Source organism: Corvus cornix, chromosome 6, assembly GCF_000738735.6.
Source record: "Corvus cornix cornix isolate S_Up_H32 chromosome 6, ASM73873v5, whole genome shotgun sequence".
Lineage (NCBI taxonomy): Eukaryota > Metazoa > Chordata > Aves > Passeriformes > Corvidae > Corvus > Corvus cornix.
This window is the reverse complement of record NC_046336.1, coordinates 18,801,249-18,829,031: the sequence shown is the minus strand read 5'-3', so window position 1 is coordinate 18,829,031 and position 27,783 is coordinate 18,801,249. Positions and strand designations below refer to the sequence as shown.

Sequence of the window (27,783 nt, the reverse complement as noted above, 5' to 3'; positions counted from 1 at the left end):
TTTCATATGAAAGGATATATATTTTAGCAGTACTGTTTTCCAAATTACACATGAACAACAGAAATAACTGTATTTCTCAATGATATAAGCTTCATTTCTCTACACAGCATGTTGTGTTTATACCTACAAGGTTTTTGAGACATACAGCACCAGACGCCGAATTAGGAAATAACAGCTAGATGTTTGGTTTTGTTTTATTAGCACAAGGAACTTACTTATCTATTGAGAAAACAAACTGCATGCCAGCAGATCAAGTATCAGGAACAAATTCTCAGAAAAATAAACCCAAATTCTAATCAGCAAAACCACAACTCTTTTAATTTCACAAACCTCAATTTTGCTTTTCTCAGTGACTTTCTCAACTTTTACCAGAGCCCAAGTTTTTGAACCTAAACACCTCTAAACAAAACAGACAAAACTCAGTGGTTTATAACTAAGAGGGAACATGCCAGTTATGCTTAATTGGCCAAATCTAAAGATTCCTCTTAGGAGCTGTCAATTAAGCCTTCTCTGCAAACTTTTCCATTATACAAAGTAGCCTCTTAATCCCCCACAAAACAGAAGAGATTGTCCAGAAAACCCAGCAGCCTCAGCAATGAAACAGAAACTGAGCATAAGCACTGCTAGGTCTGTACTTGCTGCCATTGTCTGAAGTAGAACATTTGTCCCTAGATGTGAATGACATCGAACTGCTGGCAGAGGCTAAAACAAACCTTCCTAGTTTTATGCAGAAAATACTCATGTTTATGTAGGTACAAAATTTTCATCTCCTATGAGATATCATTTCACATGAACTACGTTCATCCTGATTAAGATATTCACAATGGTAGTGAAAATATTTGACATTAATCAGATTCAAAACAATGCATAAACTTTAAAGATTCTATCTTTTTATGTCACCAGTGTCACCTATTAAAAACAGGAAGGATTTTAAAATGTGACTTGCTTATTGCTCATAACACTATTTCCATTGAGTAAGTTAATCTGTGGTTGCACTGTCTTGGCAAGGAGATGGAAAGATAACAGAAACATGTATATTGATTCTAAGATTAGTTTAAAAGTCCTGAAAAAATAAATTTGTAACAAATCTGACCTAGAGGGTTGTCTGTTAGACTTTGTTTGCAAGATTGGTCATAACCAAATTTATTTTGAAAGTTCAAAGCGACTTAAGGCAGCTCTGATGGAGAGGGTGGGTTTCTTATCCTTTTCTGAAAAGCTAATTGAAGAAGCATATATAACAGAAAAACAGCATTAGCTTTACAGGCCTCCAAATTCTTCTGGCTATGTGTTCAAACAGCAACACTGTTGGGAATGCGATCTGGGGAAAGGTAGTAGTAAGGAAGCTTTTTGTTCTTGTTGCGCTCGGTGATGGTGCTGACAATCTCATCCAAATTCTTGCGGAATTTTGCCATAGCTTCTTTCACCGGCTTCTCCACGAAGTGTTCATCTGGGTACATGCCCAGAAATAGCTAATTGAAAAACACCAAGAAATTATGCTTTGAGAAAGCAAAGGCAATTCTGTTTCAACATTACGCCATTTGGCACAACACCAACCAGAGCCTCACCTCACAAATGCTTCTATTAAAATAGTATTATCAATACTTAAGCTAGCCTACACCTTCCCTCTATTGCTGGCTGCTTCTTTCCATCCCTGCATCTTTCTGTGGTGCTGGTTCAGGTGTCTACATGGCACCTCCCTGACCGAAAGAGAGGTCATCCACTGAAAACCAAGCACTTTTGCTCAGGCCAGTGGTCAGTCAGATGAGCTTCCTATGCCAGATCTCTGTACAGCCACACAAACATCTGTGCTGATAGAGAAAAGGATAGCATGAGAGGGGAATTCACAGCCACAGATTTAAAAGGAAGATGACTACTTCATTCAGTGACAGTGGAAGATTCTGTTGACCTAAAACTGTCCTTCAGAGTTCATTAGGACAGTTGGTGTAGTCAGCATGGACTCTAAGGGTGGCCTGAAAAGTGCGCTGCCAATATGCACACTGGCATTGCTTTGGGAAGTTTGGGAACTATTTCCTCAGAGTACAGCTTCTCTGCTAGTACTGCTTTCTTCTTGTAGAAGAACGGAATTTAAAGTACCCTCTGTCCATCATCTTCTATTTAAGGATGTCAAAACACATTCTCCAGACAGAGCCCTTGTGTGAAACAGCCAAGCACCTACAACCTCATTTTACGCGAGGCAAATGGCCACAGACCATGCCTGCAAAGCCTCCCATAGGTTTGTTCTGTTTTCACTCCTCGCCCACCAGGCACAAGCCACAGCTCCATGACACTCTGAGTAAAATACAGCTTCTTGCTCAGAGCTGGTTTGCATCTGGCAGAACATGGGCAAACCCACAGCACTGACACAGCTCCACAGAAGAGTGAAAATGGTCAAGTCAAGCACAGAGCAGCACTACAGTCTTGTGAGTCTGTGCAGTCTTGCCATGGCCCTCGTGGTTTCACATCTCCAGCACTTAGAGCAGGGAGATTGACTTACTTCTTTGTCCTGGAACTGGCTCAAGGCCCAGACAGCTCCAAGATGCCAACAAGAACGTCCCCTGTCCGGCAGACTCTCCACAATTTGCTCGATGGTGACTGTCCCCTTTTCTGTTGGAGGAGGGCAGCGCATTGTTGGTGGGGCGTTGGGAATCCAGGAACACCAGTCATACTGCACAGCAGAGCAAGAGAGCACAGTGAAAACCTGCAGCAGCTGGTGTTTAGGAACACAGCAAAGAAAATCAGGAGTTTGCCAACAGGGAGTTTGCTTCTGTAGTATAAGCCCCTCAGAAAGAGAAGATACTAAGGACAGGGAGATGCTCTAGAGAAGGACTGGAGGTGACAAGGAAGTCCCTACTGTTTTGCTCAGGAACTCACAAGAGAGAGAGCTGGGTAATCTAAATGGGAGTATTTATTCTGCTAACCACAGGCATGTGCCAGACAGCTCAAATTCACCAGACTGGCTAAGGCCTCAAATATTTTATTAAACAAACATCAGTTCTAATAACCTGAGGCGATCCCCATTACTCCAGCTTCTCTTTTCTGCAAAATTTCCTCCATGAACATGCCCACAGAGCATGTCCACGTGGTCAGATGCTAAGAGAGATAAAGCATGCTGGTTCACTGAGAAATATGGACTATGGCATGCTGATATGGCCACGGTGAGCAGCAGACTGGGAACTCATACTCACCTCTGGCCTGCTTCAGTGCTGTGAGATGCTGATGTCTCATCTGCCTCAGATATGACCCCGAGCTTTGTCATCATCTGAGATGGTGCACTTACCAGAACTCTTTCCCAAGCATTTTTTCATTACCTTCATACATATGCCCTGCCCTGCATGAGGGGAAGTGCCATGCTCACACTGTGCCAGCTACTTGCCATGCTCACACTGCTCATTGTGTTCTCTCCAGTGTACAGCCACCTCCTCCTCCTCCCCTCAGCTCTCTCTGCCTTTTTGTCCCATGGCTGAAGCCCATGATGGGCTGCATATCCTCTGTATGCCAGATCAAGAGATGATTTCTTGGTATTACTTGAACAGACAGGATTTTCTGAGGGGGGCACTGGGAGCTGTCACAATCAGTTGTCAAGACAAGTTAGATGGGAATAGTTACAGAGGTCCCTGGTCATGGACACGTCACAGCAGTAGTGTGGGTCCATTAGACACCAGGATCCAGACCTTCTCCAGGGCTCCTGAGCTGCAGGGGTGGACAGAAGGGTCAGCATGGAAAGTGATGCAGGGTATTTGGGAATAACCATCATAAATAAAATGGTCTCTCTGCTTATCTCTGAGATCATATCTTAGAGATCACCTATGCCTGAAGTGAGAACATGCAAAAAAAAAAAGCTCATAAAATCATAGAATATCTCAAGTTGGAAGGGACCTATAAGGATCACCTAGTCCAGCTCTCTGCTTCTTGCAGAACTACCTAAAACTAAACCATCAGATTAAGAGCATCATCCAAATGCTCCTTGAAGTCTGACAGGCTTGGAACTGTGACCACTTCCCTAGGGAGCCTGCTCCAGTGACTGACCACAGAGTGAAAAAGCTCTGTGACTGACAGAGTGATTTGCTTCTGGCTGTTAAATCTGCTTTCCAAAATGCCTTGATGTTGAAAGAAACAGCACTTGAAAGGCATGTTGTTACTACAGTTTCAGGGCAGATATCTATCAGACAAGGCAAGTAGGGATAACACAGGTTATCAGAATGTGACACATCAAACATCACAGAGGAAGCTCAAAGTTGCCACTTGGCTTGTAAACTCAAGAAATGAGCAGCAATGCCATTTAAATGCTCAAAAAAATTATTCCCGTAATAAAATCAGCAAAACTGAAATACACAAGCTAGAATCCCTCATCTGATCTTTGGTACCTATGTAGGACTTGAAATGCCTTTCTCAGCTTCCAAATCACTTCAGTTTCCACAGACTTCATAGGGATTTGTAGATGGCTCTGCAGTTATTTTGACCAGAAACAGTAATGTCAATCTGTACATCTACTAAAAAATGGTTCTCAGACCCTGCCCTCATAGATGTACCTCCTAGCCCAGAAAGAAGAACAGTCTTCCCATAAATTCCTACCTGACCAAAGTTCACAGCTGCATGTTGAGCTGATGTGGTGAATATTATCACTGTGAGATATTCTGCTAGTGTCTCTCGTGTTCTGATCGTCTTAGGGAACCCTAGATGAGGGAGAAGAAAAGCTTAACCCAGTGATGAAGTGACCCTGCTACCCAGCAGTAATCAAAAGACATGGGTTAGAGGGCTGTGCAGCAGTCGCTGAAGAGCAGGGCTTTCTACGAATCTTGATCTGTGGTCTAACAGGAGCTCCTCAGCCTTTCTGTGCCTTGGCTGTGCAGCTGTAAAAACAGCCTTACTTCACACAAGTCTGTGAGGCATGGCCTCTGTTTGCAAAGTATGTGGTGTTCCATAAGGGAAAGACGAAGCATAATTACACCTTTAAAAAACAGTGTTCCTGACCTACCTACCCTGCAGCAAGGAACTCCCAGAGTCCCCAGGGCAGGGACCTCAGATGCTCCATTCTTCTTCAGTCTGCAGTGCAAGGAGGGAAGGTTCATGCCAAGGAGGAAGCAACCACGTGCTTGTATTTATAAAGGTTTGAGGTTCAGCAATCAAGTGTATTGCAAGAAAGAGTGCAGGGAGAGCTTATTCACTGAAACGGGAAGTGAGGAAATGAGAACTTCTGAAAGACAAACAACAGAATGAGGAACAGAAATAGTTGCATTAAGCTGTCTTTGAAAGAGAATAATCAAACGGAGTTATATAAAGAAAAAACGGAATAGTCAGGGACTAGGGAAATATTTTGCAACCAAAGAAACCCCAGGCCTGTATCTCTCCTATCCTCACTAAATCACAGTCCTGTGCTGTACTCCCTGTCCCAGCCCAACGTGACCACAGGTCCCAGTATACCTACAGACCTGTTAGCACCCTGGAGCAAGCTGCCCCTGCCCAGGCTGCCTGTGCCAGCTGCTTCGTGTCTCCACCACCAACCTGATACAGATGTGAACTCAGCCTGAGAGAGGGAAGAGGTACCTTGGCCAGACGCCTAGCCCAAAAAGGAGAGGATGCACCATCCCCCACTGTGTCCTGCTATTCCAAGTACACTGTGCTCATCTTTAAAGGAGTTTGGCATTCTCCCAATCACAGCAGCCTTCCTAAGGAAGAAACAGGTGCCATAGCCTCCCTCAGTTAGCCTCCTCCCATTCTTTACAGACACCGCCAAGTCGCCCTGCTCTATAACACAGCCCTTGGAGCAGCAGCAGTGCAGAGAGAGATGCTGCAAGCCTGGCAGGTTTGCCATCTGTAGTGGCAGTCGTCCCACCAGTCGTGCTTGTAGCATCCCACCCCAGCTGGAGCCCTGGAAAAGTTCGGTACTTGTCCCATATCAAGATGCTTAGGTAAAGTTTGGAATTCCTACCAGGAGGAACATTTCTAAGCTTTTGCTAAGAGACAACTAGACAAACAAAAATGAACCTTTGCTTGTCCAGGCAGATAGAGCCCAGAAGCCTTTTATCCACCAGAACATACCAGTAATGACTGGAAACATCACAGTTTTGCCTGGACATCTGGCACTCAAATGTGTGCAGGCAACACCAGAGCCATCTCCCCTAGGTCACTGGCCAAGAGGTGTTGCCAGATGTAAATCAGCCAGGACAGTAGGAAGAATCCCCAGCCACCTCTATAAATTCTGGAAAATCTGCTTGGAAAAAATGTGAGTGGAAGAGAAAAGCAACATATTTAGGGAAAGAGAGGGGAGCATTAACTCAGGTGGGCAAATTGAGCCTTGTTATAGATGAGAGCTCCCATGGCCAAGTAATGGTTTGCAAGAAAAGAGAGAAAAGACAGAGCAAAGGAAAATATTTCTTGGAAATAATTATGACTACCTTTCCCTGAAGAGAGCAGAATAGTTCAATGATGACACAAGTGCTGAACAAATGGGAAATGCAGCAATATACTCCTGGGGAGGTTCTTACATGTTCCTATTTGGTGTGAGGTTTGGAGGAGAGGATTCAAGGGGTCTCCCACTCCTTGGTTTCTATCAGTCTGCCTGGTGGTTCCAACACACACAGACACTCCGCCTAATGCTTGAAGTGTGAGCAGACAAAATCAAAGACCTGTCCCCAGTGTAGAGAGATTACACAAGTTGCCCAAGCTGATTATGAGAATCTGTGTCAAAGGAAGGAGCTGTCTCCTGAGAGGTGGCCTGATCCAGGGTCTAACACATAAAACTGAGCATCTTCAGGCCAAGGAGAGGGTCTCTAACTTGTTCTGTGCACTCAGCACTGCTGTCAGCAGGGACTGGACAAGCTGCAGATCTGGCTGGGCCATCATACCTTACCTGAGGCTTTCACACCCCTCATCCCATAGACGTAAATGTCTTTGACAAAGGCCTGGAGCTCCACGTCCTCACACACCACCTCGTCGCTCCCATAGTAGATGTGAATTACATCCTCCGCAAAACTGCACACAGGAACGAATGGACAAAACAAAATGAAAAGGAGAAAGCAAGTGTGCCATTCCAGAAAATGATCTTCTGACCTTGCAGATGTTACACAGGGAAAGAGAGAAGGGCAAGAGAAGGTCTCAAAACCCTCCTATCTCCTTCCTACAAGCAGTGGGAAAGAACAGAGGCAACTTTGATTCATTTGGGACTGCAGCATCACTTCTTCCCCCAACAAAAAGATCCTGGACCACACTGCAACCCCTGAACAATCCTGTGCACTTTATTCTCTTATTTGAAGCTTTGCTCCTGCACAGAGCTCTGTCATCACATCTACATCCTTTCCTCACTCCATACAGCCTCCCTCTTGCATATCCACATGGCTCCCACACTGGGCAGTTGGGTTCCCAGACTTTGATACCAGTACCATTCTCCGTATGTGGGACACTCCAACGCTGCTCCTGAATGCCAATAGTTGACCCCTCCCACTGGACATCCTTTTTGTGAAATACTAAAGTGGTCCAGGAAACTTCCCCTGGGAAAAAGAGGTCTAGAGCTATTTCCTATGCCCACTGTTTACAGCAGACATCTCCTTCCTGTTCAGTTCCTCTTCCCAAGATCCTTCTTCCTATAAAAGCTTCCCAGGCTAGCTCACCTCTGAAAGAAAGGCTCTTAAAACACTAAGATAACAGAAGTAGTTTCGAAAGCAGTGAAAATAGGTAATCCTGATTTCCTGAAGATTTGCAGTTCATGACTGAATGACTGGATAATGGAGCTGTGCTGAGACATTCTGTTAGCTCTGCAGGTACCTATAATCTCTTGCTAAACATTTTGACAACAACCCCTAGGGTGAAACACTTGACTGCAGAAGCTGACTGATGGGATCAAGAATTGTTATCCAATAGAGATTTATCCCTTAATAAAATATAAATTTATAAATTTTATCAATTTACTGCAATTTGGAGGCTTTTACAAATCAATTTGGTTCCTATTAGCCAGTCAACAGTTGTCATTGAGGCAGACAAACAACTGCATGAACAGCAAAAGTTTAAGTAATTTTGGCTTCCAGAGGACAATAAAGGAAAACAAAAATTTTGCAAGATGCAGAGAGAAAGCCGCTCTGCATGAGCTCTGTCTCCATGCATTTGGCACAGGTGCCAGGTGATACAGGAAGGGGATCCTCCTCTTAGAAAATGGCAGTATTTCAGACCCCCTTCCACACAAATAGAAATGAGTATATGAAGTGTGGGTGAGACCTTTTGGGCTGAAGTATCTTTGCGTTGGTGTATCTATCTGCAGTCAGATCAGAAATAGGAAGCTGTGTACTAGAGCAGTTTACAAATTTGCCATGGGAGAGTCATTGTTTCTATAGAAACAACTTTATCAGCTTCCTCAGGTCTAGACCATCTACCACATGTGAAGTTATGCTGGGGATAGAAATTATTTCATCAAGAAAGTGAAGACTGATAGCCCTGCACAGCGTAGGAGATTTCTGGTGAGCAGACACATGCATGACCATGGGTTGATGGGTCAGGATCTCACACAGCCAAAAGGGTACTGCCCACACCATTTATAAACCAAATGATTCACAGCTCTCAGCCAAGTTTGAGGCGGTGTAACATCATCCTCCAGCAAGGTTAACACCCACAAACAGTCAAACTGAATGGAGTTGACTAAGTACTACCTGGTATTCGAAAGGCATATCTCAACCCGCAAAGAAAACACAGGAAAAAGGAGGACAAAAATAAATGGACTTTATGAAGAAAACAACCACAGCAAAGTTACAACTTCCTTTTCTCTCAAATGGGCACTAACAATTGCAGGAAATATTGCAAGATAAGCCCTTGTCAAAACACAGAGAAAACACAGGAGACGAAGATATCCCCAGAACTTTCAACATTATGCTTGCATCATAAAACTCCCACTTTGTGTACACAAAAGATCTGATTTTTAATGAACATGCTTTTCAAAAGTCATGAAACAGCTGCGTATTTGGTAAGCGACTTATGCCATGTAAAAATACGTTGTTTGTTAAATTAAATGCCACTGCAGAATAAAAACCATGTAAATCATGCAAGGCAGTGTTTCAGATCTGAAAAGGAACCATGTTTGTGTGGTCGAGCAGGCTTGCAGTACCTCTCCTTACTCAGAATTGCTGCCCTTCCTGATTAAATTCAGACTTCGCAATTTTAAGGCATTTTAAGAAAGGTTTTGTTCTAAACAGTTTATACCTAATTTATTGAGTTTCAAAAGAGAACTGTCATGGAAGCCAAGCTTACATTTTCACTCCACAAGAACCTTGATGAGGTCACATGGCTGGCTCAGAGAACTGAGTCCTCTCTTGGCTTGTGCATAGCTAAAAAAAATCATAACTAAATTCCTTCTGCAGGCTAAATTCCAACTCACTAAATTTCTGTGAAATCCTATACAAGAGTACATACTTGTAAAGGGTCTTCTGAAATACAGAATACAAGAAAACAGCACTGAGAAAAGCAGGAATTAATGGTCTTTCAAGAGTGTGTGCTTGACTAAGCATTTTTCCTCTGATGAGATATACTGGATGGAAAAGGCACTACATGACTGAACAGCCCAGATATTCCTTACAAGATATGATAAAGAGCAAAGCGAGCAGGAAAAAAATGAGGTCTGTGTCTCTGTGACTTTATCAGCCAGTATCTAGAACTATGGTCTTTTACCTCTTTATGGCGTCCCAGACCTTAATGCCATCATCCCGGTAATAGTAGTAGGGGATATCCTCTTTGCTGTCCATCCCTTTAGCTTTGATCTCCTCAGGGAAGCAGAGGGAACTGTAAGTCAGATCCTTCATTGCTTTCTGCACCATTTGTACATGTCCTCCTCCACCCGTGGCATTTGCCTGCGGGAAGAACAGCAAGATGGGAACAGTAGGAGATTATGCTCCCTTTGTGCCAAGACTGGCTTTACAAATGTGCAGAAGATGGGATACAGAATGCTGGTGAATCTGTTTTTGAAGGAGAAAGCCACATCTCCACACAAAGTACCAAACTGAAGAGGCCTACTGGAACTGTGCATTTTGACTTCAGGGATTTCACACCTCTCCTATGAATGGCTGTTAATATCCATGTTTGCACCATAGGTACTGCTTATACTGGAATTCACTAATAAAGTACAGCAACATCAAAGCATGGCACTCCCTGCAGTCCTATGCTCCAGAACCAGTGCATGTGTGAAGGAAGGCAGCCCTGACTGTGTTAGAAGAGGGCTTAAGTTAAACTCCCAGTGCTGTTATGGAATAGTTTAGGAGAAAGTTTTTAGGGATGCAGGCTACCATTAGTCACCCTGGAAATTATGCCAGGAGATGAATCCTGCTGGGTGGCTACTGATGAGGACTGGCCAGTGTTTCAAATGTTACATTTGAAAAGCACAGCATGTCCACAACAGACAGCACTGCAAAACTCTTTAGATAATCACCGTGCAGAAGTTCCCAGAAGTTGCTTTCACAGCATATGATAAAAGTGTTGTAGCAGTTGTGACCTTACAGTTACCGTCCTCTGGCTGGTTATTCATTTACATTGGAACCAACAAATTCTGGAATTCCAGGATCCTTGCTGGCAGGTCTTACCCACACACTCTGCATGGGGTATGGACATGATGCTTCTGTTTAAAGGGATGGGAAGTCTCCACAGTCAGCAGTGGAGTATAGATGACAAGGGAAGAAGTCTGGATTTAACCTCTCTATTCTGCTTGGGTGAAAAACTCTGAGGCAAGGAAGCTATTTTCAGCCTGGTGCCAGTGGTGTAACAAGGACAGAGGTGTCCTGAAACACAGGCTCCCTCTGAAAGGACTTCTGAAACCTCCCCAAACATAGCTCCCAGCATGTTGTCACAGAGACTGCTGTGTGCCAAGCTGTTGCAGATCCTAGATGCAGCATTCCATTTCTCCCACCCAGCTTGGTGGCATCTGTGAACTTACTGAGGATGCACTCCAGCCTTCACCCAAATCATCCATAAAGGTATGACATACAGCTGTGTTTTACTGACTCAGATGAAGCTGAGATTTAATCCTAGCCGGTCTGCTGCTTATGGAAACTCAAGAAGACAAGCTGGAATCCAAACACACTTTGTGGTCTTAGAAATCTGTCTTCCCTACACGTCTTTCTGTGATGAAAACTTTCATTCGCAATCACAAATCCTTTTGCTCACAGATGAAAAACTGGGTACTTAAAAGAAACTGGGGACTTAACTATGTGGAAATACAAGCAGGAATTTATGTACTCTTCTATACTATAACTCAAAGGCATATCAGCAATGAGTGAGACACTGACTGACGTTGGCCAGTTCTGATTTGACTACTTAGAGGTAAAAGAGAACAACATCTTTAGCACAATGAGGCATCACTTCTGTGTGCCAGTTTCTTGGGTGGTATTGCTTATGTTTGCCTTTTAATAGAAAGGTCAGGGAACAAGGCAATATGTGATTAAAGGATATGTATGTATGGAACCATGAAGAACAACAAAGAACCAGGAGTAACCATGAACTGACATGAACAGTGAAGATTCACAGAGAGGATTACCTACCTTGTCAAAAAGGCCACATTCACAGATAAGCTGTTCTCGGGCTTTGGTATTGATGGCTATTGTGAACCGCATATGTGGCACCAAGAGCTGAGAAATGAAACAAACAATGAAAGAAGGAAAATTCTCAGATTGAATTCAACAGCAGCCAGATGTAAAGTTTGAAGTCCTGGTGGCTTAGCTGTATCTTATCTTGCAGGGCAGCCAGTTAAACTATTTCAGCTGAACATTCACTAGAACTTCCTTTTGGTTTGTCCAACTGATGTGATAACCACCTTGGCCCACAGACATCCTCCCTTCATGCAAGAACTAACCTTGAAGAGGGGATGTACAGCAGGCAGCTGCCGGAACATAGCTATGCTGAACACCTCTGAGACTAAGTGTGTCCGTAAGAGGTGGGTCACTGTCTGGTGCATGTGGAAATCAGAGGAGCGGACCCAAATTTTAGCTAGCAGCCAGTCATATGTGGCATCTGAAGGAAGGAAGATGGGATTGTCTGGTCCAGGCTTTTGACCAAGCTGAAAGATATTAAAAAAATATGAAACTCCAAGTCCTTCCATGTTTAAAATGAGACAACAAACAGTGTGATCCTCTAAAGACCCTGACAGCAAGCCCACCTGGATTGCAATAGGTACAATTTTTTTCTCCAGATTCTTATACAGCAGACAGATGGGTGCAGCCAAGTACTGTATCGTGCACGGGTCTGTTTTATTGGCATCCACACCATCAAGCAGCTCGTAGTCCACAATGAAAATGTTTCCTTGCTGTAGGGGGGGAAAAAAAAAGAAGCATGATGTGTTTTAATGGTGTGCAAGCAGTTTGGAACAAAAGAATGGAAAGTCTTAGGCAGAGACTGACTTGAGCCTGGTGGTTACAAGCGACCCCTGGCATGCCCTTGCTCACAGCTCAGGAATGATGCCACTGAGATGGCAAGTACCACTGCACAAACACCTGACTGATGTCTGCAGAGTCTGGCAGTGAGCCTTTCAGCAAAGAGCATCTTTGTATTTGGTACTCACGCAGTGACACTCAGATGCAAGCAAGTTTCACACTGCCAGCTGAAGAGAACCCTGTGTTAATTGTACAAACAAAAGCAAGGCACCACCCTTGTCAACCCTTCCTCAGCATGTCCATGGTAAGACCCTACCAGAAAAGGAAGAGGCACCTTTCCCCTCTGAGGCATTCAGTCAATCCCTGATCTTTCAGAGAAAACCAGTGAAAAGGGACTGTTCACCTCCTGGTTACTGCTCTTCCACCAGACCTGGAGACAGGCATGGCTTGCAGCTCCAGGACAGCGGGAGAAAAGCCAACAGAAGCACTGCCAGTCTGCAGAGACTGCTTTGCCATGACCTATCACACATCCTGAAGAAAGGAGATGTGGCCGAAGGCAGTAAGAACAGACTTTGGAGGTTAGAGGATGTGAGAAGGAACAGGTGGAGCCCAGCCTGACCCAGAGCCGTACCTTCACTTCCTCCTCCAGCGTCAGGTTCCTCTCCAGACTGCATTCTACCATATCCATGGTCACAGGCAGCTTCTTGGGTATCTCTGTGCATCTCCGGATCAGCACTGGATTGCATCCATTCAGGAACTGGTAGCCAAACATAAAATCTTCCTTCCAGTGCTGCATCACATATTCTAAAGGAAAAACAAGCCTGCAGCATCAATAGCTGCACAACATCAATATCCCACTGCATTGTAGCATTCCTCCTTTCCCCCTCACCTTTTTGTTAGACTGCACTGCAACTCTGAATACAGAAAGCAGCAAGAAAAGGATTTAAAACGTGACAGAATTTTAAGAAAAATCACTGAAGATAAATGGAAAATTTAATCCTTACTTTTCACATTGAGAAGAATTAAATTGATGATAACTTTTTTCTCCATGTACAGAAGCAATGAGAAATAAAATATTCCACTTCTATGAAGAATACTCTCTTTACCTGTAAACCACCTTCTCAGGTCTTCCATGGTATTTTTAAATCCCCCTCTTCAAATTCACAAGGCATGCAGTACAGAGGGATAAGTTCAAAAAACAGATGGCACAAGCAAGAGAAAGGAAATACACAGCAATGTGTGGAGGGAAAGAACAGCAGTGGCTGGAGTAGTTCCTTTAGCTAGAGCTGGGTGAGGGACATTTGGGGAAGTGTTTGGACTTCGACTCAATAAAACTCCTCATTCATTGTTTTGCTTGACTTGTTTTCTTTCTAAATATATTTCAGTTGCTAACATCAACCCAGATTAACATCTCAATAAAATTCTAGTTTTGGATACTCCATCTCTTTACTATTACATATGTAGTGCTACTGGATATTTCCCATAGTTGCAGTGCTCTGATTTGTAATGTCATGTCGCCACTTCAGTTAATGTGAAAAATGCTATTGGTGTCTTCAGGGGAAAAATGAAGGTAGTGAAGTTTTCCACAACTGTCTAGTTTTAAACAAGGCAGGACTTTTTCTGAAAGCAATTAATTTTTCTAAAAAGGGTAAAAGGATTAAAAATATAGGCCCCAAAGGAATGCAGTGATAATTAAAAAAAAGGTCTTGAAACCCACAATGCTTTCTCATAAAGCAGAAAAAAGTAAAGTTTATATAAAATGACATTTACATTATCTCCGTCAACTGCATTATGAGTCTGGAGCTGTATCTGAAGTCTGCATCAAGAAAAAATGACTCAGCACCTTGGACAGAAACTGCATGACTGAAAAATGCCTTGAACCACCTCTCCATTAACCCTGTTTCTGCCAAGGCTTGCAAAAAAGCAAATTGAGATTCACGTTAACATAACTGAGGCTGATGCTTAATGTTTAAATGTCACAGAACTGGAGCTTTCCTCATGAGTATGGAAATGTTATCAATGAAATTAATTGTAGATCGTATCTAATTCTTGTGTTAAAAGTACTTTAGGAAGCAATCTTATTAAATGTAACAAATTGCTGTAATTAGTTTTTAATACTTCTGCCACCTTGTGTGCTTGGGTTTATACCCAAGAAATGCATAATTGCTCTTTTTTCTGTGAACTGATCCCTAGACAGCCTGAAGAAGAGTAGAACTTCAGAGAAGGGGGAAAAAGCATTTTCCTTTGCAGAGTCAAAACAAAAAAAATTTGAGGAGTCACACACTAACCAACTTAAAGTAGGCTGTGCATCCATTATATCCAATAACACACTAAGATAAAGTAACCATGGGTGATAGCAGAAGGTTGGGCCTGGCTCACACATCGAAAGCTCCCCAGCCCAGCTCTACAGAAATGGCACCACAAACTTCAAAACCCCTGACTATCTGCAATTCTTTTTACTGGGTTTTTAAGTAGCTTCTAAGATTTTTGTATTAAAAAGGGTTAAAGAAAAGCAGCATTTTGTCTTTTATATGTCAATACTACATTAACAGATTTTTTAACAGAACATCCTTGACAGCAACAGTGAAATTCACTCTCTTAGATGGGGATTTTTGTCTTCTAAGAAGAAGATGGGAGTATGAAATGGCAAGCACAGGAGGGTATTTAATTCAATATGCATAAATGCTGACACATTTTTGGTAAGTGACATTTTGGACAAATGCCACAAGCTTTTTTCAGGTCTAGCTCACACAAATTTCCAGTAAGAAGCACAGTTCCTCGGATTATGGTTTGAGGACCAGGTGACCAGGTGGAGAAGTTACATTTTCCAGGTCATTCCCAGCTCTTTGCAACCCATCCCCAGATCTGTTGGCCCATCAGCATAGGTTTTCATATCTGAAATGAGTTCTATCAAAATAACCCCTGTGGGGATAAATTTACTCCTGAAAAACATTTGATCTCACCCATGTAACTGACACAAATGGTCCAAGAGAACCAACTGAGAGGAGCTACGGGTCTGTGATGGGAACAGGTCTTATGACAGCAGAACCAAGGCACTGGTACCCTCCCCATGTTGCAACAGGGTTGAGAAACCAGGACTTTTAGCAGCAAAGTGCAACTGAGCACTGGGATATCAGGCAACAGCCTTTGATCTGGTCTGTGTCAGAGGCAAGAGGAGTCACCCTTATATTTGCCCTTAGCAGAGAACATTACCAGACTTCCCTGTCTGAAGATTTTCTGTGTATTTAGATGGTTGAAGTGGGATATGGACAATCAAACTTTCAAAAACACCTCAACAGCTAGTATGGTCTGAAAAGCACTCCCACTAAGTTATCTCTAGGTTTAGACACAAAATACTTACGAAAATCTGTCCTATGGGACTTGAACATACTTGAAAATACATTTCTAAATCCAAAAGGGACCATGACACCCAGCTTCCCTGACCTCCAGCACAGCTCAGGACAGAGAAGGTCACCGAGCAATTACCAGTAATTTCAGTTCCTTGTGAGATCATAGCTTTGTTTTTTAGTCCTGTGGGTTGATGGTGCGATCACCAGCCTGAGATTACAATTTATTTATTGACACAGAAGAGCCAGTCAGCCACCTCCATCCTAATCAAATATGTACAAGACAACTAATTAGTCACTCTATGATGCAAACACGAGGAAATGCTGATAAACTCACCAGAGATTGTGTTGCTGATTCTGACAAAGATCCTCTCAAAATCTGCAAAATCACTCCAGGAGGACTGGAACATGTGCATGAAACGGTTGACATAAAGGTTCTCCATCCTAAAAATAAACCAAAACAAAACGTATCTGAAAAAAATAATCTCCAGCTTTCTCAATACCCATTCCTATTATTTTCCACGCTTTTATATATCTAAACATAGCAAATTTTGATCGATGGCATGTGGGATTAGTTCCTACAGAATTAAATTTGCAGGCTGTACTTTTACACACAAGGCAGAAAGGCACAGCAAGGGTGCAGCTCTGGCTATTGTGTTTACAGAACTCCATTCTAGAGTTGTTCTTGGCAGCCTACAATGGCAGTGCTTTAGGACCTATAAAAACTGTAGTCAGAAAAGCTAGTGCTTCACACATTGTCAGTGGTTAGCATCAGCTGGGAGTGCTGAGAGCACTGCTAACACCAGTTCAGAAAGTGGTATGATGACACAAAGAGACTGAGAGAGGTGCACGAAGTCAGAACATAACCCAGGATCAGTCAGCCACTCTTCCTAAAAAAAAGGAATAGATACTGTAAGTATCTACATGACCACGGCCAGACTGGATCCCTAAAGTGTGAGGCCTGAGTTTTTGAGGGCTTTCTATTTACTTGAGCTGCTGGATAAACTTGACGCTCACATTTAACCTCAGAAACCAAGTCCCTTGGTTGCAGACATCACATGAACACAGCGGGCTGGGAGCCAGAAATGTCTGACTTCATCTGCTAATTCAGCCAATACAGCACAGCCAAGCAAGTTCCCGTCATCTGAGATGATGGGTCCTAAATTATTACATAAATGCTAAACTGCTGTTATTAGATAGAAATCATTTACTTGACTAGAAAGCAAATAATGAATTTGAAAAACAAAGCTGGCTTCCCACTAACACTTCAAATGCACAAATAAAAGCGCACACAGCACACAAAGATATGCAGGGCAGACAACAAAGTAAAGAAAAGTCACAGTGTCGCAGGAAATCCTCCCAAGAAGAATTTGAGGAGAATCCCAGGAGGCTGGGTTTACAATCAGCAAACGTATACAAAAGACTGGATCAGAACTGGCTGGAGAGGACCAAAAGCCTGGAGAACAGCCAGTGGTAACCTGGAAGGAAGGCTCCAGACCAACATGACCATAATGCAGACAAAGGAGCTGCTTCTGCACTAAGCCCTTTAGGGGTGCACGCAGAATGGACTGCTTCTGCTGCTGCAGATGGCAGTCAAGGGTAAGAGGTGCCTGGAGGCATGCTAGGAAGTAAAACACACAACTGCCTAGGCTAGAACAGGAGACACCTGACAGGGGCACAGAATCATTGTACAAGGATCAAAGCAAGGGTAACTGCTGGGCAGGACTTTCTGATAGGGACCAGGTATCCTAATCACACATGAACTTCAAGAGGCAGCATGACCATCACCAGAAGGTTAAATTATTTGAAAAAACATGACTCGATAGCTTGATAAGAGTTACTCAAGACTGACTCATTTGAAAGTTTCAACTAAAGGTCCTGTAGAGCCTCTGTCCTCCTTCAGAACTGCTCTAAGATTAGAGAACATTTGACATATAAGCTGATATGTACTGCTCCTCTCCTGCCCAAGTCTTCCTACCTGGGGCTACTGATCAAACCAAGCAGTAGGCACAGCACCTGGGATCTAGTCACAAACCTGCTGTGGTTTGACCTGCTGAATGCCAGGCACACATCCATTCCCAGAGGTTTTGAAAATTACTTCCAAAAGGAGGAGGTTCTTCACATTTCCTATGTTGGAACAAACTTCCACAGGACTTAGGAAATAAAAATCTGTTTTCCCCAAGAAATCAAGTACTTCTTTAAAGTCTCTGGCACATACTAGAAACCAGAGCAAGGAAAAAAAGTCAGACTTGCTTGTAGAACTTAATCTGCCCAAATGCAACGTTAGTCCAAAATAGATACACAAGCCTGCATTTCTGGCACAGATTCCAGTCTGAGAGTTTCCATTTGCTAGACAGTGTAGGTCACATCAGCACCAGACATCTTCAGGATTATCTCCGCCTACACAGAATTAATCCTTTAAACTTGCAGAGTTATCCACTGTCAACAGCACCTAAAGATCCAACCATGCAACAACATAAAGAATATCCAAGACGTATCTCCCTCTTTCTAAGTTCATTTTTGCATGCCCCATGAAAAAGGGCTTTCCCCTCCCCTCTTCCATGACTTCCTATGTCTCATACAACACTCCCAGCTCTCACATATTCTCCTTAAAAGTGCTCCTTGCCCACTGCTGCACTTTGCAGCTCCACACCTGCCTTTGGATTTCCAGACACACCTCCCTATCTTCCTTCCTACTGCACTCAAACCAAAGGCAGGCCCCATGCCTTCACCCATGTTTCTCCACTCCATTCCTGCAAACAGTTGTCCCAAGATTCCAAAGCACATCAGGGTGGCTACATAAGGGCTATCAAACTCTTCTGCAAAGATTTTCACAATTCACTCGACCAAAAACATAGGTCTAGATTTTTCAGCCAAATGTGCCAGACAAGAAGCATTGCTATTGCTTGGAAAAACCTCTTTTGTGTCATACCAGTTATCCAGAATGTCTGGCTTTCTGCAATACAGTTTCAGGTTCCTATTTCATGGGGAGGGCCCCTTACAGCTAATGACAAAGATAGATGTCCCTGCACTCTGTTGAACTGCTTTCAAGTTTCACTTGGCAGTGACTCAGGACCTCTGACAACATGCCACAGCCTGGCAGGATGGGATTGCTGAAGGGGAATGCAGCCTCCAAACTGCTTTGTATCTCCTAATGGCAAACCTCTCATCTCTGGCATTCAGGTGCTGTTGCTCCTGCATCACTCAGATCTTCTCTATGAGCCCGGGAACAGCTGTTTTGCACTGGCTAACACCATGCTGATTTGACTCTGTACCAGTAGTGGAATTCAGCTGCATAAATGAATAAATAAAAAAATACCCAGAATGCTCTGACATGTAATGACCAGTCTTGTCTCATGTCAGACTGTTCCACCAGCTGATAGTATGGTGGGATATCTGAGACAGTGTGATATGACCTGGGCATTTGAGACAGCACAGAAGGAGACTCAGAGGTCAGAGAGGTCCCTCTACCTCACTGACCCTGTATTATTCCAGAGCCCTGCAGAATTTATTATTCAGGCTCATCCATTGGCCATCCAATGTCTTCCTCAATGACATGACGTGTGCAAGTGGGTGGACAGTGACTTGGCTGCCCCCCCCCCCCAAGCAGATTACACTCAGGTGCGGATAACTGATGAGCTTCTTGGAACAGATTTTCTCCAGCAGGATGACAAGGGTGCACTGATAACCATCTTCTTTGTGTATGCCATCAGAAGGTTTAATTATCGCCAAGAGTCAGAGAAGAAAAGTTATCTCCAGGGGGCAATGCTGAGAACTGAGTCAAAAGCTCAAGGTCTCAGGTGCCTCTAGTCCTTCTGCTGATGTTTTTCAGCAGTGTCTCCTCCATCCACCTACAGCCAAAACCATGGCTAACAAGAATGCAGAGGCTCAGTCAGTTCCCAGCGTGAAAAGCTTAAATATTGATAACTAAAAAATAAAGTAACAAATCCATTAAATTCCTACTTTTCTACTTTGTTTGGCTGCTGATCCAGTGCTTGGAGAAAGTAATCCACTTCTGAGACTCAATGAAACCTAACAGGTGATCAGATCCTTACCCTGCCCCAAAAGAGATTCTGCAAAACTCCTGAAGTTCCACAAACACTTACGCTTTTGTGTAGTTCAGAATGAAGTCAATGCCCTTCTCATTGTCAAACTGGATGTCACGAGGCAGCTCACTGTGAGAATGGGCATCGATGCTCAGGGGAAAGCCCGGATGCCACTCCTTCCAGCTGAGAAAATAAGAGAGATTTGATTAACCGTATAACCTTATCAGCATAGGAGCTGTGTCTTTCCTTTACCTCCACTGCTTCGGTAACTCACAGCTCTAAAGGAAGTTTGTGGCAGACTCACTTGGGCCAAAGTAAGTGATTTATACCACATCAGTACCTACCAGTACCCCACAGAGTCCTGAAGCACAGTGGAAGGCATCTACTTGGCCACCTACCTTCACAAAGCTTGAAGTAACTTAATGTCTGTGATATTCCTACACACTTGCCACATTTGGTTGAAACTGGCAGTAGCTTCAAATGTATTGTGGAAGGAGGGGACAGAGAGACAGCTGCCCAATGCATGCTCATTCCTGGGACTACATTTTGCAGAACTGAGATACAGCAGCTAACACTACTCAGGCATTTATTTAGATTCCTTCAAAAGGCACTCTCCAGGAGTCTTGATTCAACTGTTTAACCTCCTAATGGGCATGGCACACATTCTTTGCCCCATTTTTATTTCAAAACAAAAGAAAGTGAATTGTAAAGAATACTGTTTCCATGGTATTTCCAAACTACCTGCCACACACAGACTGCATTGTGTATTATCAGCTATGCATCAGAATTTTAAGTAGCTATTTCCCTGAAATTACAAATGGTTTTGCCTTCCTTCTTGCATATGTAAATAAAATTTTGTGTCACACCTCTTTTTGAACCATATTTTCCTCTGCTCTACTTCCCATAATTTTTAAGGAACAGCCTTTCTCGTTCAAATGAAATGAACACATATACCAAGCCTCAATCCATCAATTCTGAACAGACCCTTTGCCTTAACCCTTACTCTCCCAATAATGAGGTACAAGTGCAAGAAACTTTCATTATTTTAACAGAGCACATCTGTAGCAAAAGGCAATGTCTAATGCCTTTTGGCGTCACCCTCTGAGAAAAGACAGAATTTTCTCATTTTGACACAGACTAGGAAAAAATGTCTATATCAGTATAATATATACATATGAAATATATACATATAATATACAACTGTGTCCTGTTAGCACATTCCAGTTCACTCAAACAGGGACAGATCTTCACTGCACCCTGGTGCAGGCAACAACTAAAGCTAGCTTGGTTCAGCAGCCAAAAAGCTCCAGTAAAAGCTGACATGTTCAGATCATGTTCCAAAACTGTAGTACTGCTTGTAACAGGCAAATGAAATATGCCTTCAAATCTTCCTTGAAAGCACAATGGTGTGCCAGAGGGCCCACACAGAGGCTGTATCACTGAATTCCCAGTTAAGTCTTCCAGATAGGCTTATCTGAGGTACAAGTATCTCATAATGCCACTTGCACCAGGATGATCATCACTTACAATGAATTCCATCTAAGTAAAAACCACATATAGCCAACACGATACCTTAGGCTTTCTCTTATCCAGCAGTTGAGTAATTAGAGCCATATGATAATGTGAACATACCCCGCCAAACTCTGACCTGATGAAGACAGACCCTGGAGCAGTGGGAAACTCACCGGTACATTTTCTGACGGGACTCGAGCTCTTTGCGTCTATGCTGCTTGAGAATCTGAGTCTTGTCATCTCGGGGAAGCTTTGCTGTTAACAGGGAAAAGAGACAGGGCTATGAGGCTCCTCTACCTATCACTGCCCAGGTATTGAGAAGGACAGCAAAGTTTTCAAGCCTTCAAACTTCTGATCTATACCTTTTCGAAGTTTCTGTGGGAAACCTTTACATGATCCAATTTAGTACTTTTGAGTAGACACACAGGTCCTTAGAGAATCTGTGAAAGAAGATAAGCTCCTGACTTGGTGCTTCCAAGGGGCAGTTAGCTCAAGCTAGGAACATCTGTCTCAACTGTGTATGAACCCAGGATTTCTAATGCAGACACTTGCTGTATATATCAAGTGTTAAATGGTCTGAAGAGGGTCATGGGAACTAGTTTTACAGCTCAGTACCTAGGGGAATTTCCATCAATAAGGAAAACCACAACATTATTCCAGTTCTCTGCTAAAAGACATCTCCAGGAAACATCTCCAAGCTTCTCTTCTTGAGCAATGCTCTCCCCTGTCAGCCTGGGGCAATAATCACATCTTCCAGTCATGAGAACAGAAAGAAAAAACAGTGAGTCTTCAGTTCCAGACATTTTGCTCTTCTGACCATGAATTCAATATAACATTAAATAACACAGAGACTTCCTTAGTGATCAGAGAAAGGCCAAGGCACACAACTCACTTTACATACACAAATGTGGAGGCAGATAAAACCAGCAAGAGTTTCATGATAAAAGCTGTTTGGGGTTGGAGTTGGAAATATCAGAGGTAATACAGCTGATAACATAGATGGCTAATGGTTTCCAGGTGGTTGTGTTTAATTTACCAACAGACTTTCACTTGCTCTTGTCCTTTACCTCACCATACTCTGAAAGCCACGCAAAGCTGCCTTCCATGAAGTGTTACAGTTGCTATAAAGCAAATTACGAAAAATTGAAAGACCAAAAATAAACTGACACATAACTGTTATTATAGGACAAAAGACTTCAAAGACAAAACGCCCCAGCCAGGAGTAGCCAAAAATTTAAGGGGAATAAAAGCATTTATTTCGTACCACCTCACACTTGTTTCAGCTGTTTTCAGGCACTCATGCTGCAGAACATTACAGTGGCCAACCTACCCCAGGGAGCAGAGAGGGGAACAAGCAAACATCAGTGACAAATGTCTGCCCAAACCCTGGTCATGGCAAGTAGGTGTCAGAGACACTTAAAACACTTTTCTCAGTTGGTCCCCATTACTTGCAGCCGTCATAACCATCACCCTGCCTTGTCCTGGACTTGACAGCATGCAAAGAGAATGAATGAAAAGTAAGCTGCTGTTTCAGTTTGCACCTGCTGAGCAGCCTACTTTGGGATTTTATTTCACTCTCATAAAAACAAGACAATTTGCAGGCAATTAATCATGGGCCACTTAGGAGCTTAGTATGAAACAAGCAGGGAACACTAATTCTAATTAGATCAAAAGGGCTTCCAGCAGTGGGAAAATAGTCAAAAATTTGGCATTAGAGTCAGCCTTCAAATTCAAGACCAGTGTAACAAGGCAGCATTACGACTCTTCCCTGTGCGTGCTTCCCAAAACATCCAACGCCACGGCCAGTGCCTAGCCCAATGAGCTGCTCAGAAAGTATTCCTAGTCCGTAGGGAAAGCCCATTCTCTACGATGCAGCAGGGTCTTAATTTGCGAGAGAAGACTGGGAGCTACATGGAGAAATGGGAAGGAGAGATGAAAAAATCCCAGGTGTTCTGCAGGAAATATGGTTTCTTATGGCTCTCACCTCTTCCATCTCGAAGGACAATCTCCTTTTCATCCGTAATCCAGCGGTAACATGGGAACTCCAAATAGTCACCCACTGGTGTCTTAACAGTGATATACTTAAGGTACCAGTCATCCTGGTACCAGTATTTTCGTTTCTCAATTTTTATTAGCTGAATTTCTCCAAGGTCTTCTTCCACAGTCACATCATAGGAGTCAACCTGCAGAGCAGAATACAGCCAGTGATCCACTGCACATACAGAAAGCATCACCAGCACTACACAGACATACCTGGTCTTTCCTCACACAGCTTTCCAGCTTCTTGTGGGTGAAAAAAGGAAGTCCTATTATTGGACTGCAGTGCAACAGAAAGATGACTAAAAGAACAAACAATAACATGCAAAACACTCCAGAAATGGAGAAATATTTTTGTATGCAACCTAAAAACAGTATTACTCCTTGAAATGTTTGCAAGTCTTAGAAAAACATGCAGGCCATGAAACCATTCACTACTCTCCTAGCAATAGCTGAAGGAGGTACTGCTAGGGCACATCTACTCATGCAACTGGAGTGGCAAGATGGTAATGAGATTAAAACATGGCACTAGGAATTTAAAGACCTTTGTGTGTTACTTATGTGTGCTTCAGACTAAGGGCAGTATCTACATCACCTAAATCCACTCGCTGTCTTTTGCTTCCTGGTCTACTTTTTAAAATGACGACAATGGTACATTTTATGTCTGTACAGCTATGATTTTTGACAATTATACATTTCATGTTTGTAAGGCTCAGATGTACAGAAAAATTTAAGGACAATGTCACACCTAGGTATACATAGATGTAAGATTTAAATTAAAGAGCAATATGAATCAGATCTAAGGAATTGATAGAAATGTCACATTGACAGCCAACCTTCAGAAGAAACTCATTCCTCTGGTAACAATCTACTTGCCTATATTACAAAAGCCCTAAAATAGTTACTGTTGATGTAATGCAAAAAGGACCTGCAAGTAACCTAAATGTTCCTGAAGCTTTTTAATCTTTTTATGACCATCACAACTCCAATTTTAATGGCAGTTCTGAAAGGGAGGGCTCCCTCCTGGTACCTCACAGCTTCTGCTGCCTCTAAGCCAGCACTGCGATGGGCTCACCTCAGATGACAATTCTGCTAATACAGTAAAGGTTACAGAGAATGTACAAGGCTCAGGTAAGAACTGACACTTGGTTGCTCAAGGTTTCTATGACATTTGTTGTATGAGGTCCCTTGGTAAACACCGGGGTGGCTGCCAGAGATGTTAGGAGCTTTTATACAGTTTGAGTGCAGAGTGAGAGAAGAGAAGTAAGGAAGAGTATTGGACTGTCTGAACTCCTGTACCATCCTGTCCAAGCAATTTAATCTCATGCAAAACCTAAGTCTTCTCTTTTTGAGAAAAGATTCCTACTGACTAATCTTATATTGGAAAAAGGATGGCACAGACAACTCCTCTTTCTATAAGCACAAAGCTCTAATTGGAAAGAGCTATATTTCCTTTCTGGAAATACATGTGAGTACATTTCTTTCAACAAAAGCAAAAAGTAGATGAAAGGGGAACAGGAAGGAAAGAGAGAACTGGGGGACACCATAAAACTTTGAAATCACTCAGCACCAGAGGAATTTACCCAAAAGACACTACACAAAGAAAAGAAATTATGACTTTCAACATTCCCTGTGTCCAGAGCTTGAAGTAAGTCAGAAAAACTACAACTGAGCCACCACTGTGCAAATCCCTTCAGACTTTTCCACATACTTTTCCCTCAGTCAACATTTGCCATGCAAATCTCCTACTCAGATCTGGCCCATGCCCTCTTTCGTCACATCTAGTAATATGCACAATTTGCAATAATGCAAATTAAGACATTATGAGGAAAATGGAACTACAGAGCCTGGCCCAACATTCAGGAAAAAAAATCCCAAACCTGGAAAGTAGACAAAGACAAAATAATACTGCAAAATTATGTTCATCCACTAAAAAGTGACATTTGTTTTGCAAATGGATTAACAATTGAATTGCTTTGCAGGAAAAAAATATAAAGATGGTACTGAAAGAAATACTAAAGGCAGAACTGTGAAAACCATTGCTACATTTTGCAAACCAACCAAACTCAAAGTCTTCTGGCCTGCTTCAGTTTAATTTTTTTTGGTTCTGTACTGGTATTTTTCTTTTCTTTTTTCCTTGCACAACATTTTATTAAGACTCACGGTGTTTTGGGCACAATGTAATCTGAACAGGTGCCTGGAGAAACAGGCTGCATTCCCCAAGAAAATATCCTCAAAACCAAAACTTAGCACATTGTACTGCAAGTGTCCAATGAGCCAGACACTTTATGGAACACAGAGTTATTCTCATTATCTGCAATAAATACATGCTGAAAAACAGACTGTGTATTTGTTGCTACTAACATCCACACCCTCTGTTTGCTGCTCCCTCACCCAGTGGATGTATCTCTGCTCCTGCTGGACCTGGTCCCACAGCAGCTTACCAGTTACTGCTGGGCAGATCCTGAAAGCTCCCATCGTGGCATTTTCTCCCTGTGACAGGATCCAGTGCAACTGAATGCTCAGAGTACAGCCAGGCTCTCAGTCAGAGCCAGCTGAAACCCTCTTCTGCAGCCCAGGAATAAGAGCAAACCGCCTGGTCACTAAGACCCTGGTGGTGATCTCCTCAGCTGGGCAGGGCTCAGCCCTCCTGGGAGAGCGCCCTAACCATAAGTTTTCAGGACAGTCTGAGGTTTCCTTCAACCTCTCTTACTAATGTTGTTCAGTTTTGCTGAAAGTATGTGACTACTCAGCAGATAAGAGATAAACAATGACTGGATGTCCATTTGGGAAATTCAGGTACCAAGGTTCTAAGCTAATGAATGCTTAATCATGAAAGAAAATTAACTTCAATAGCAGTGGCTGGTAAATGGGTGACCACAGCTACACATACCATCAACACCTACTCAAAATGCTGACTTCTGTTAAGGATGTCCATGCTGTTTAACACAGAAGAGACCACGCACCTAATTCAGGCTGTGAACCACATCGTTGAAAAAACACACCTCAAGGCAAAGCAGCACCTTGACAGTAAAGACTCACTTGTACATGTGGTGGTAGGTTTAACTTTCAAACTTCTGAATACCTTTTTAAAACTTTCAAAGTTGTTTGTATCTCATCAGACCTTCTAGAAATGGTGAATTTGGTTTCCAAGTAAAATACATATTTTGGAAAAGGGCAAAAAAGAAAGCTCTTTGATTTCCAGAGTGGACAGTAAGCAAATAAATAAATGCCATTCTAAACCAGTGGTCAGAGTATAAGCAATTACATTTGGATAGTCCAAATACTGTGATAGGACCACAGAGAGGACAGGGCACAGCGCACATCAGAAATCTAGCTTAGGAAGAAGAGCCCAGCTGACAGCCCAGCCACAACTTCATTCTCACACATTCATGCTGTTTTTCAGCTTTCACTGAAGTTGCCCTCTACATTTCTCTTGGAAGGCATTGTAATTCTCATTGGATGTTCTCACCTCTTTGTTTAATTTTTTGGAGATAACAGGGCTCTGACTATTAGTAAAGACTGACCCTAAACATCGACTATCAACAGGAAACCCACAATGTTTTTTTAGTATTTGTAAAGAAAGTATGAGGAGATCTGAAAGCCCGTTGTAAGCCAGAACCATCTTTCCCAACGCCTCACTAACCACAGCCAGGGCTAAATCCTAGGGCAGGGATGCGAATGACGGGCGGCCGGGGAGGGCAGCGGGTGCCTCAGTCTCAGTGTCCCTGTCCGGAGCACCGGCACACGGACACGAATTTAAAGAAAGCCCAGCCCTGCCCAGCCCCTCGAGATGCCGGACAGCGAGCGGCCGAGATGCCGCTGGTGCTCCACCGTCCGCGGCACCGCGGTGCGGGCCGGGGCAGCGCGGGGAGAAAGGCGGCGGATGGTGCGCGGTGCGGGCCGGGGCAGCGCCCGCTGAACTCACCGCGCCGCGCTCGAAGTCGTTGTAGAAGGGCTTGTCCAGGAGGTGCCTCTCGCTGCAGCCCGCCGTGCCCTGCAGGGTCAGGTACACGTAGTCGTCGGTGCCCGCGAACCACTGGCTGCCCGTGGCCACCGTGACGGTGTAGGACGGCATGCTCCCCCCGGCTCGGCTCGGCTCGGCTCGGCACAGCCCCACCGGCGCTGCTAAGCCGCGCTCCTGCCTTCGCCCGGACCCTGCCCCGCGCCGCCGCCTCCTCCGGCACCGCACGGGCGGCTCGGCGCTGCCCGCCCCTTCCCCAGCCCGGCACACCTACCCCGGCCCGCCTCTGCCGCACCGCTCCGTGCTGCGCCGCGGCCCCGTCCTGGCACAGCAGCCCCTCACCCTGAATTCTAACCCTGTCCCGTGCCCCTGTCCTGGCACAGCAGCCCCTCACCCTGAATTCTAACCCTGCCCCGTGCCCCTGTCCTGGCACAGCAGCCCCTCACCCTGAATTCCAGCCCTGCCCCGTGCCCCTGTCCTGGCACAGCAGCCTCTCACCCTGAATTCCAGCCCTGCCCCGTGCCCCTGTCTGGCAAAGCTGC

At 43.7% G+C, this 27,783-nt stretch overlaps 1 protein-coding gene across 2 annotated transcripts; it reads right to left on the bottom strand.

The window, feature by feature from the left end:
- ALOX5 (arachidonate 5-lipoxygenase) lies at window positions 1–27,451 on the bottom strand. 2 transcript variants are annotated; one of them, XM_039553608.1, is made up of 14 exons: window positions 27,206–27,449; window positions 23,225–23,423; window positions 21,414–21,495; window positions 19,789–19,911; window positions 16,020–16,126; window positions 12,967–13,139; window positions 12,122–12,268; window positions 11,819–12,022; window positions 11,508–11,594; window positions 9,649–9,827; window positions 6,851–6,972; window positions 4,573–4,673; window positions 2,495–2,665; window positions 1–1,469 (listed from the first exon to the last, which is right to left on the bottom strand). In XM_039553608.1, exons 1-14 carry the CDS (start codon window positions 27,353–27,355, stop codon window positions 1,290–1,292), a joined length of 2,025 nt encoding a protein of 674 aa, XP_039409542.1. In that variant the 5' UTR covers window positions 27,356–27,449; the 3' UTR covers window positions 1–1,289. The 2 variants fall into 2 exon arrangements, 1 of the variants encoding a protein (XP_039409542.1); XR_005602152.1 differs by lacking the exons at window positions 1–1,469; window positions 2,495–2,665 and adding an exon at window positions 4,980–5,194 and having other exon boundaries at window positions 4,590–4,673; window positions 27,206–27,451.
- Window positions 27,452–27,783: the final 332 nt, after the last annotated feature.

Coding starts and splice junctions, on each gene's coding strand:
- ALOX5 (XM_039553608.1), bottom strand. CDS start 27,355: ATGCCGTCCTACACCGTCACGGTGGCCACGGGCAGCCAGTGGTTCGCG. Junction 11,595..11,818: donor CTGTACATCCCCTCTTCAAG/GTTAGTTCTTGC, acceptor TTCATTTCTCAG/CTCTTGGTGCCACATATGCG. Junction 6,973..9,648: donor GTCTGGGACGCCATAAAGAG/GTAAAAGACCAT, acceptor TCCTGTGTGCAG/TTTTGCGGAGGATGTAATTC.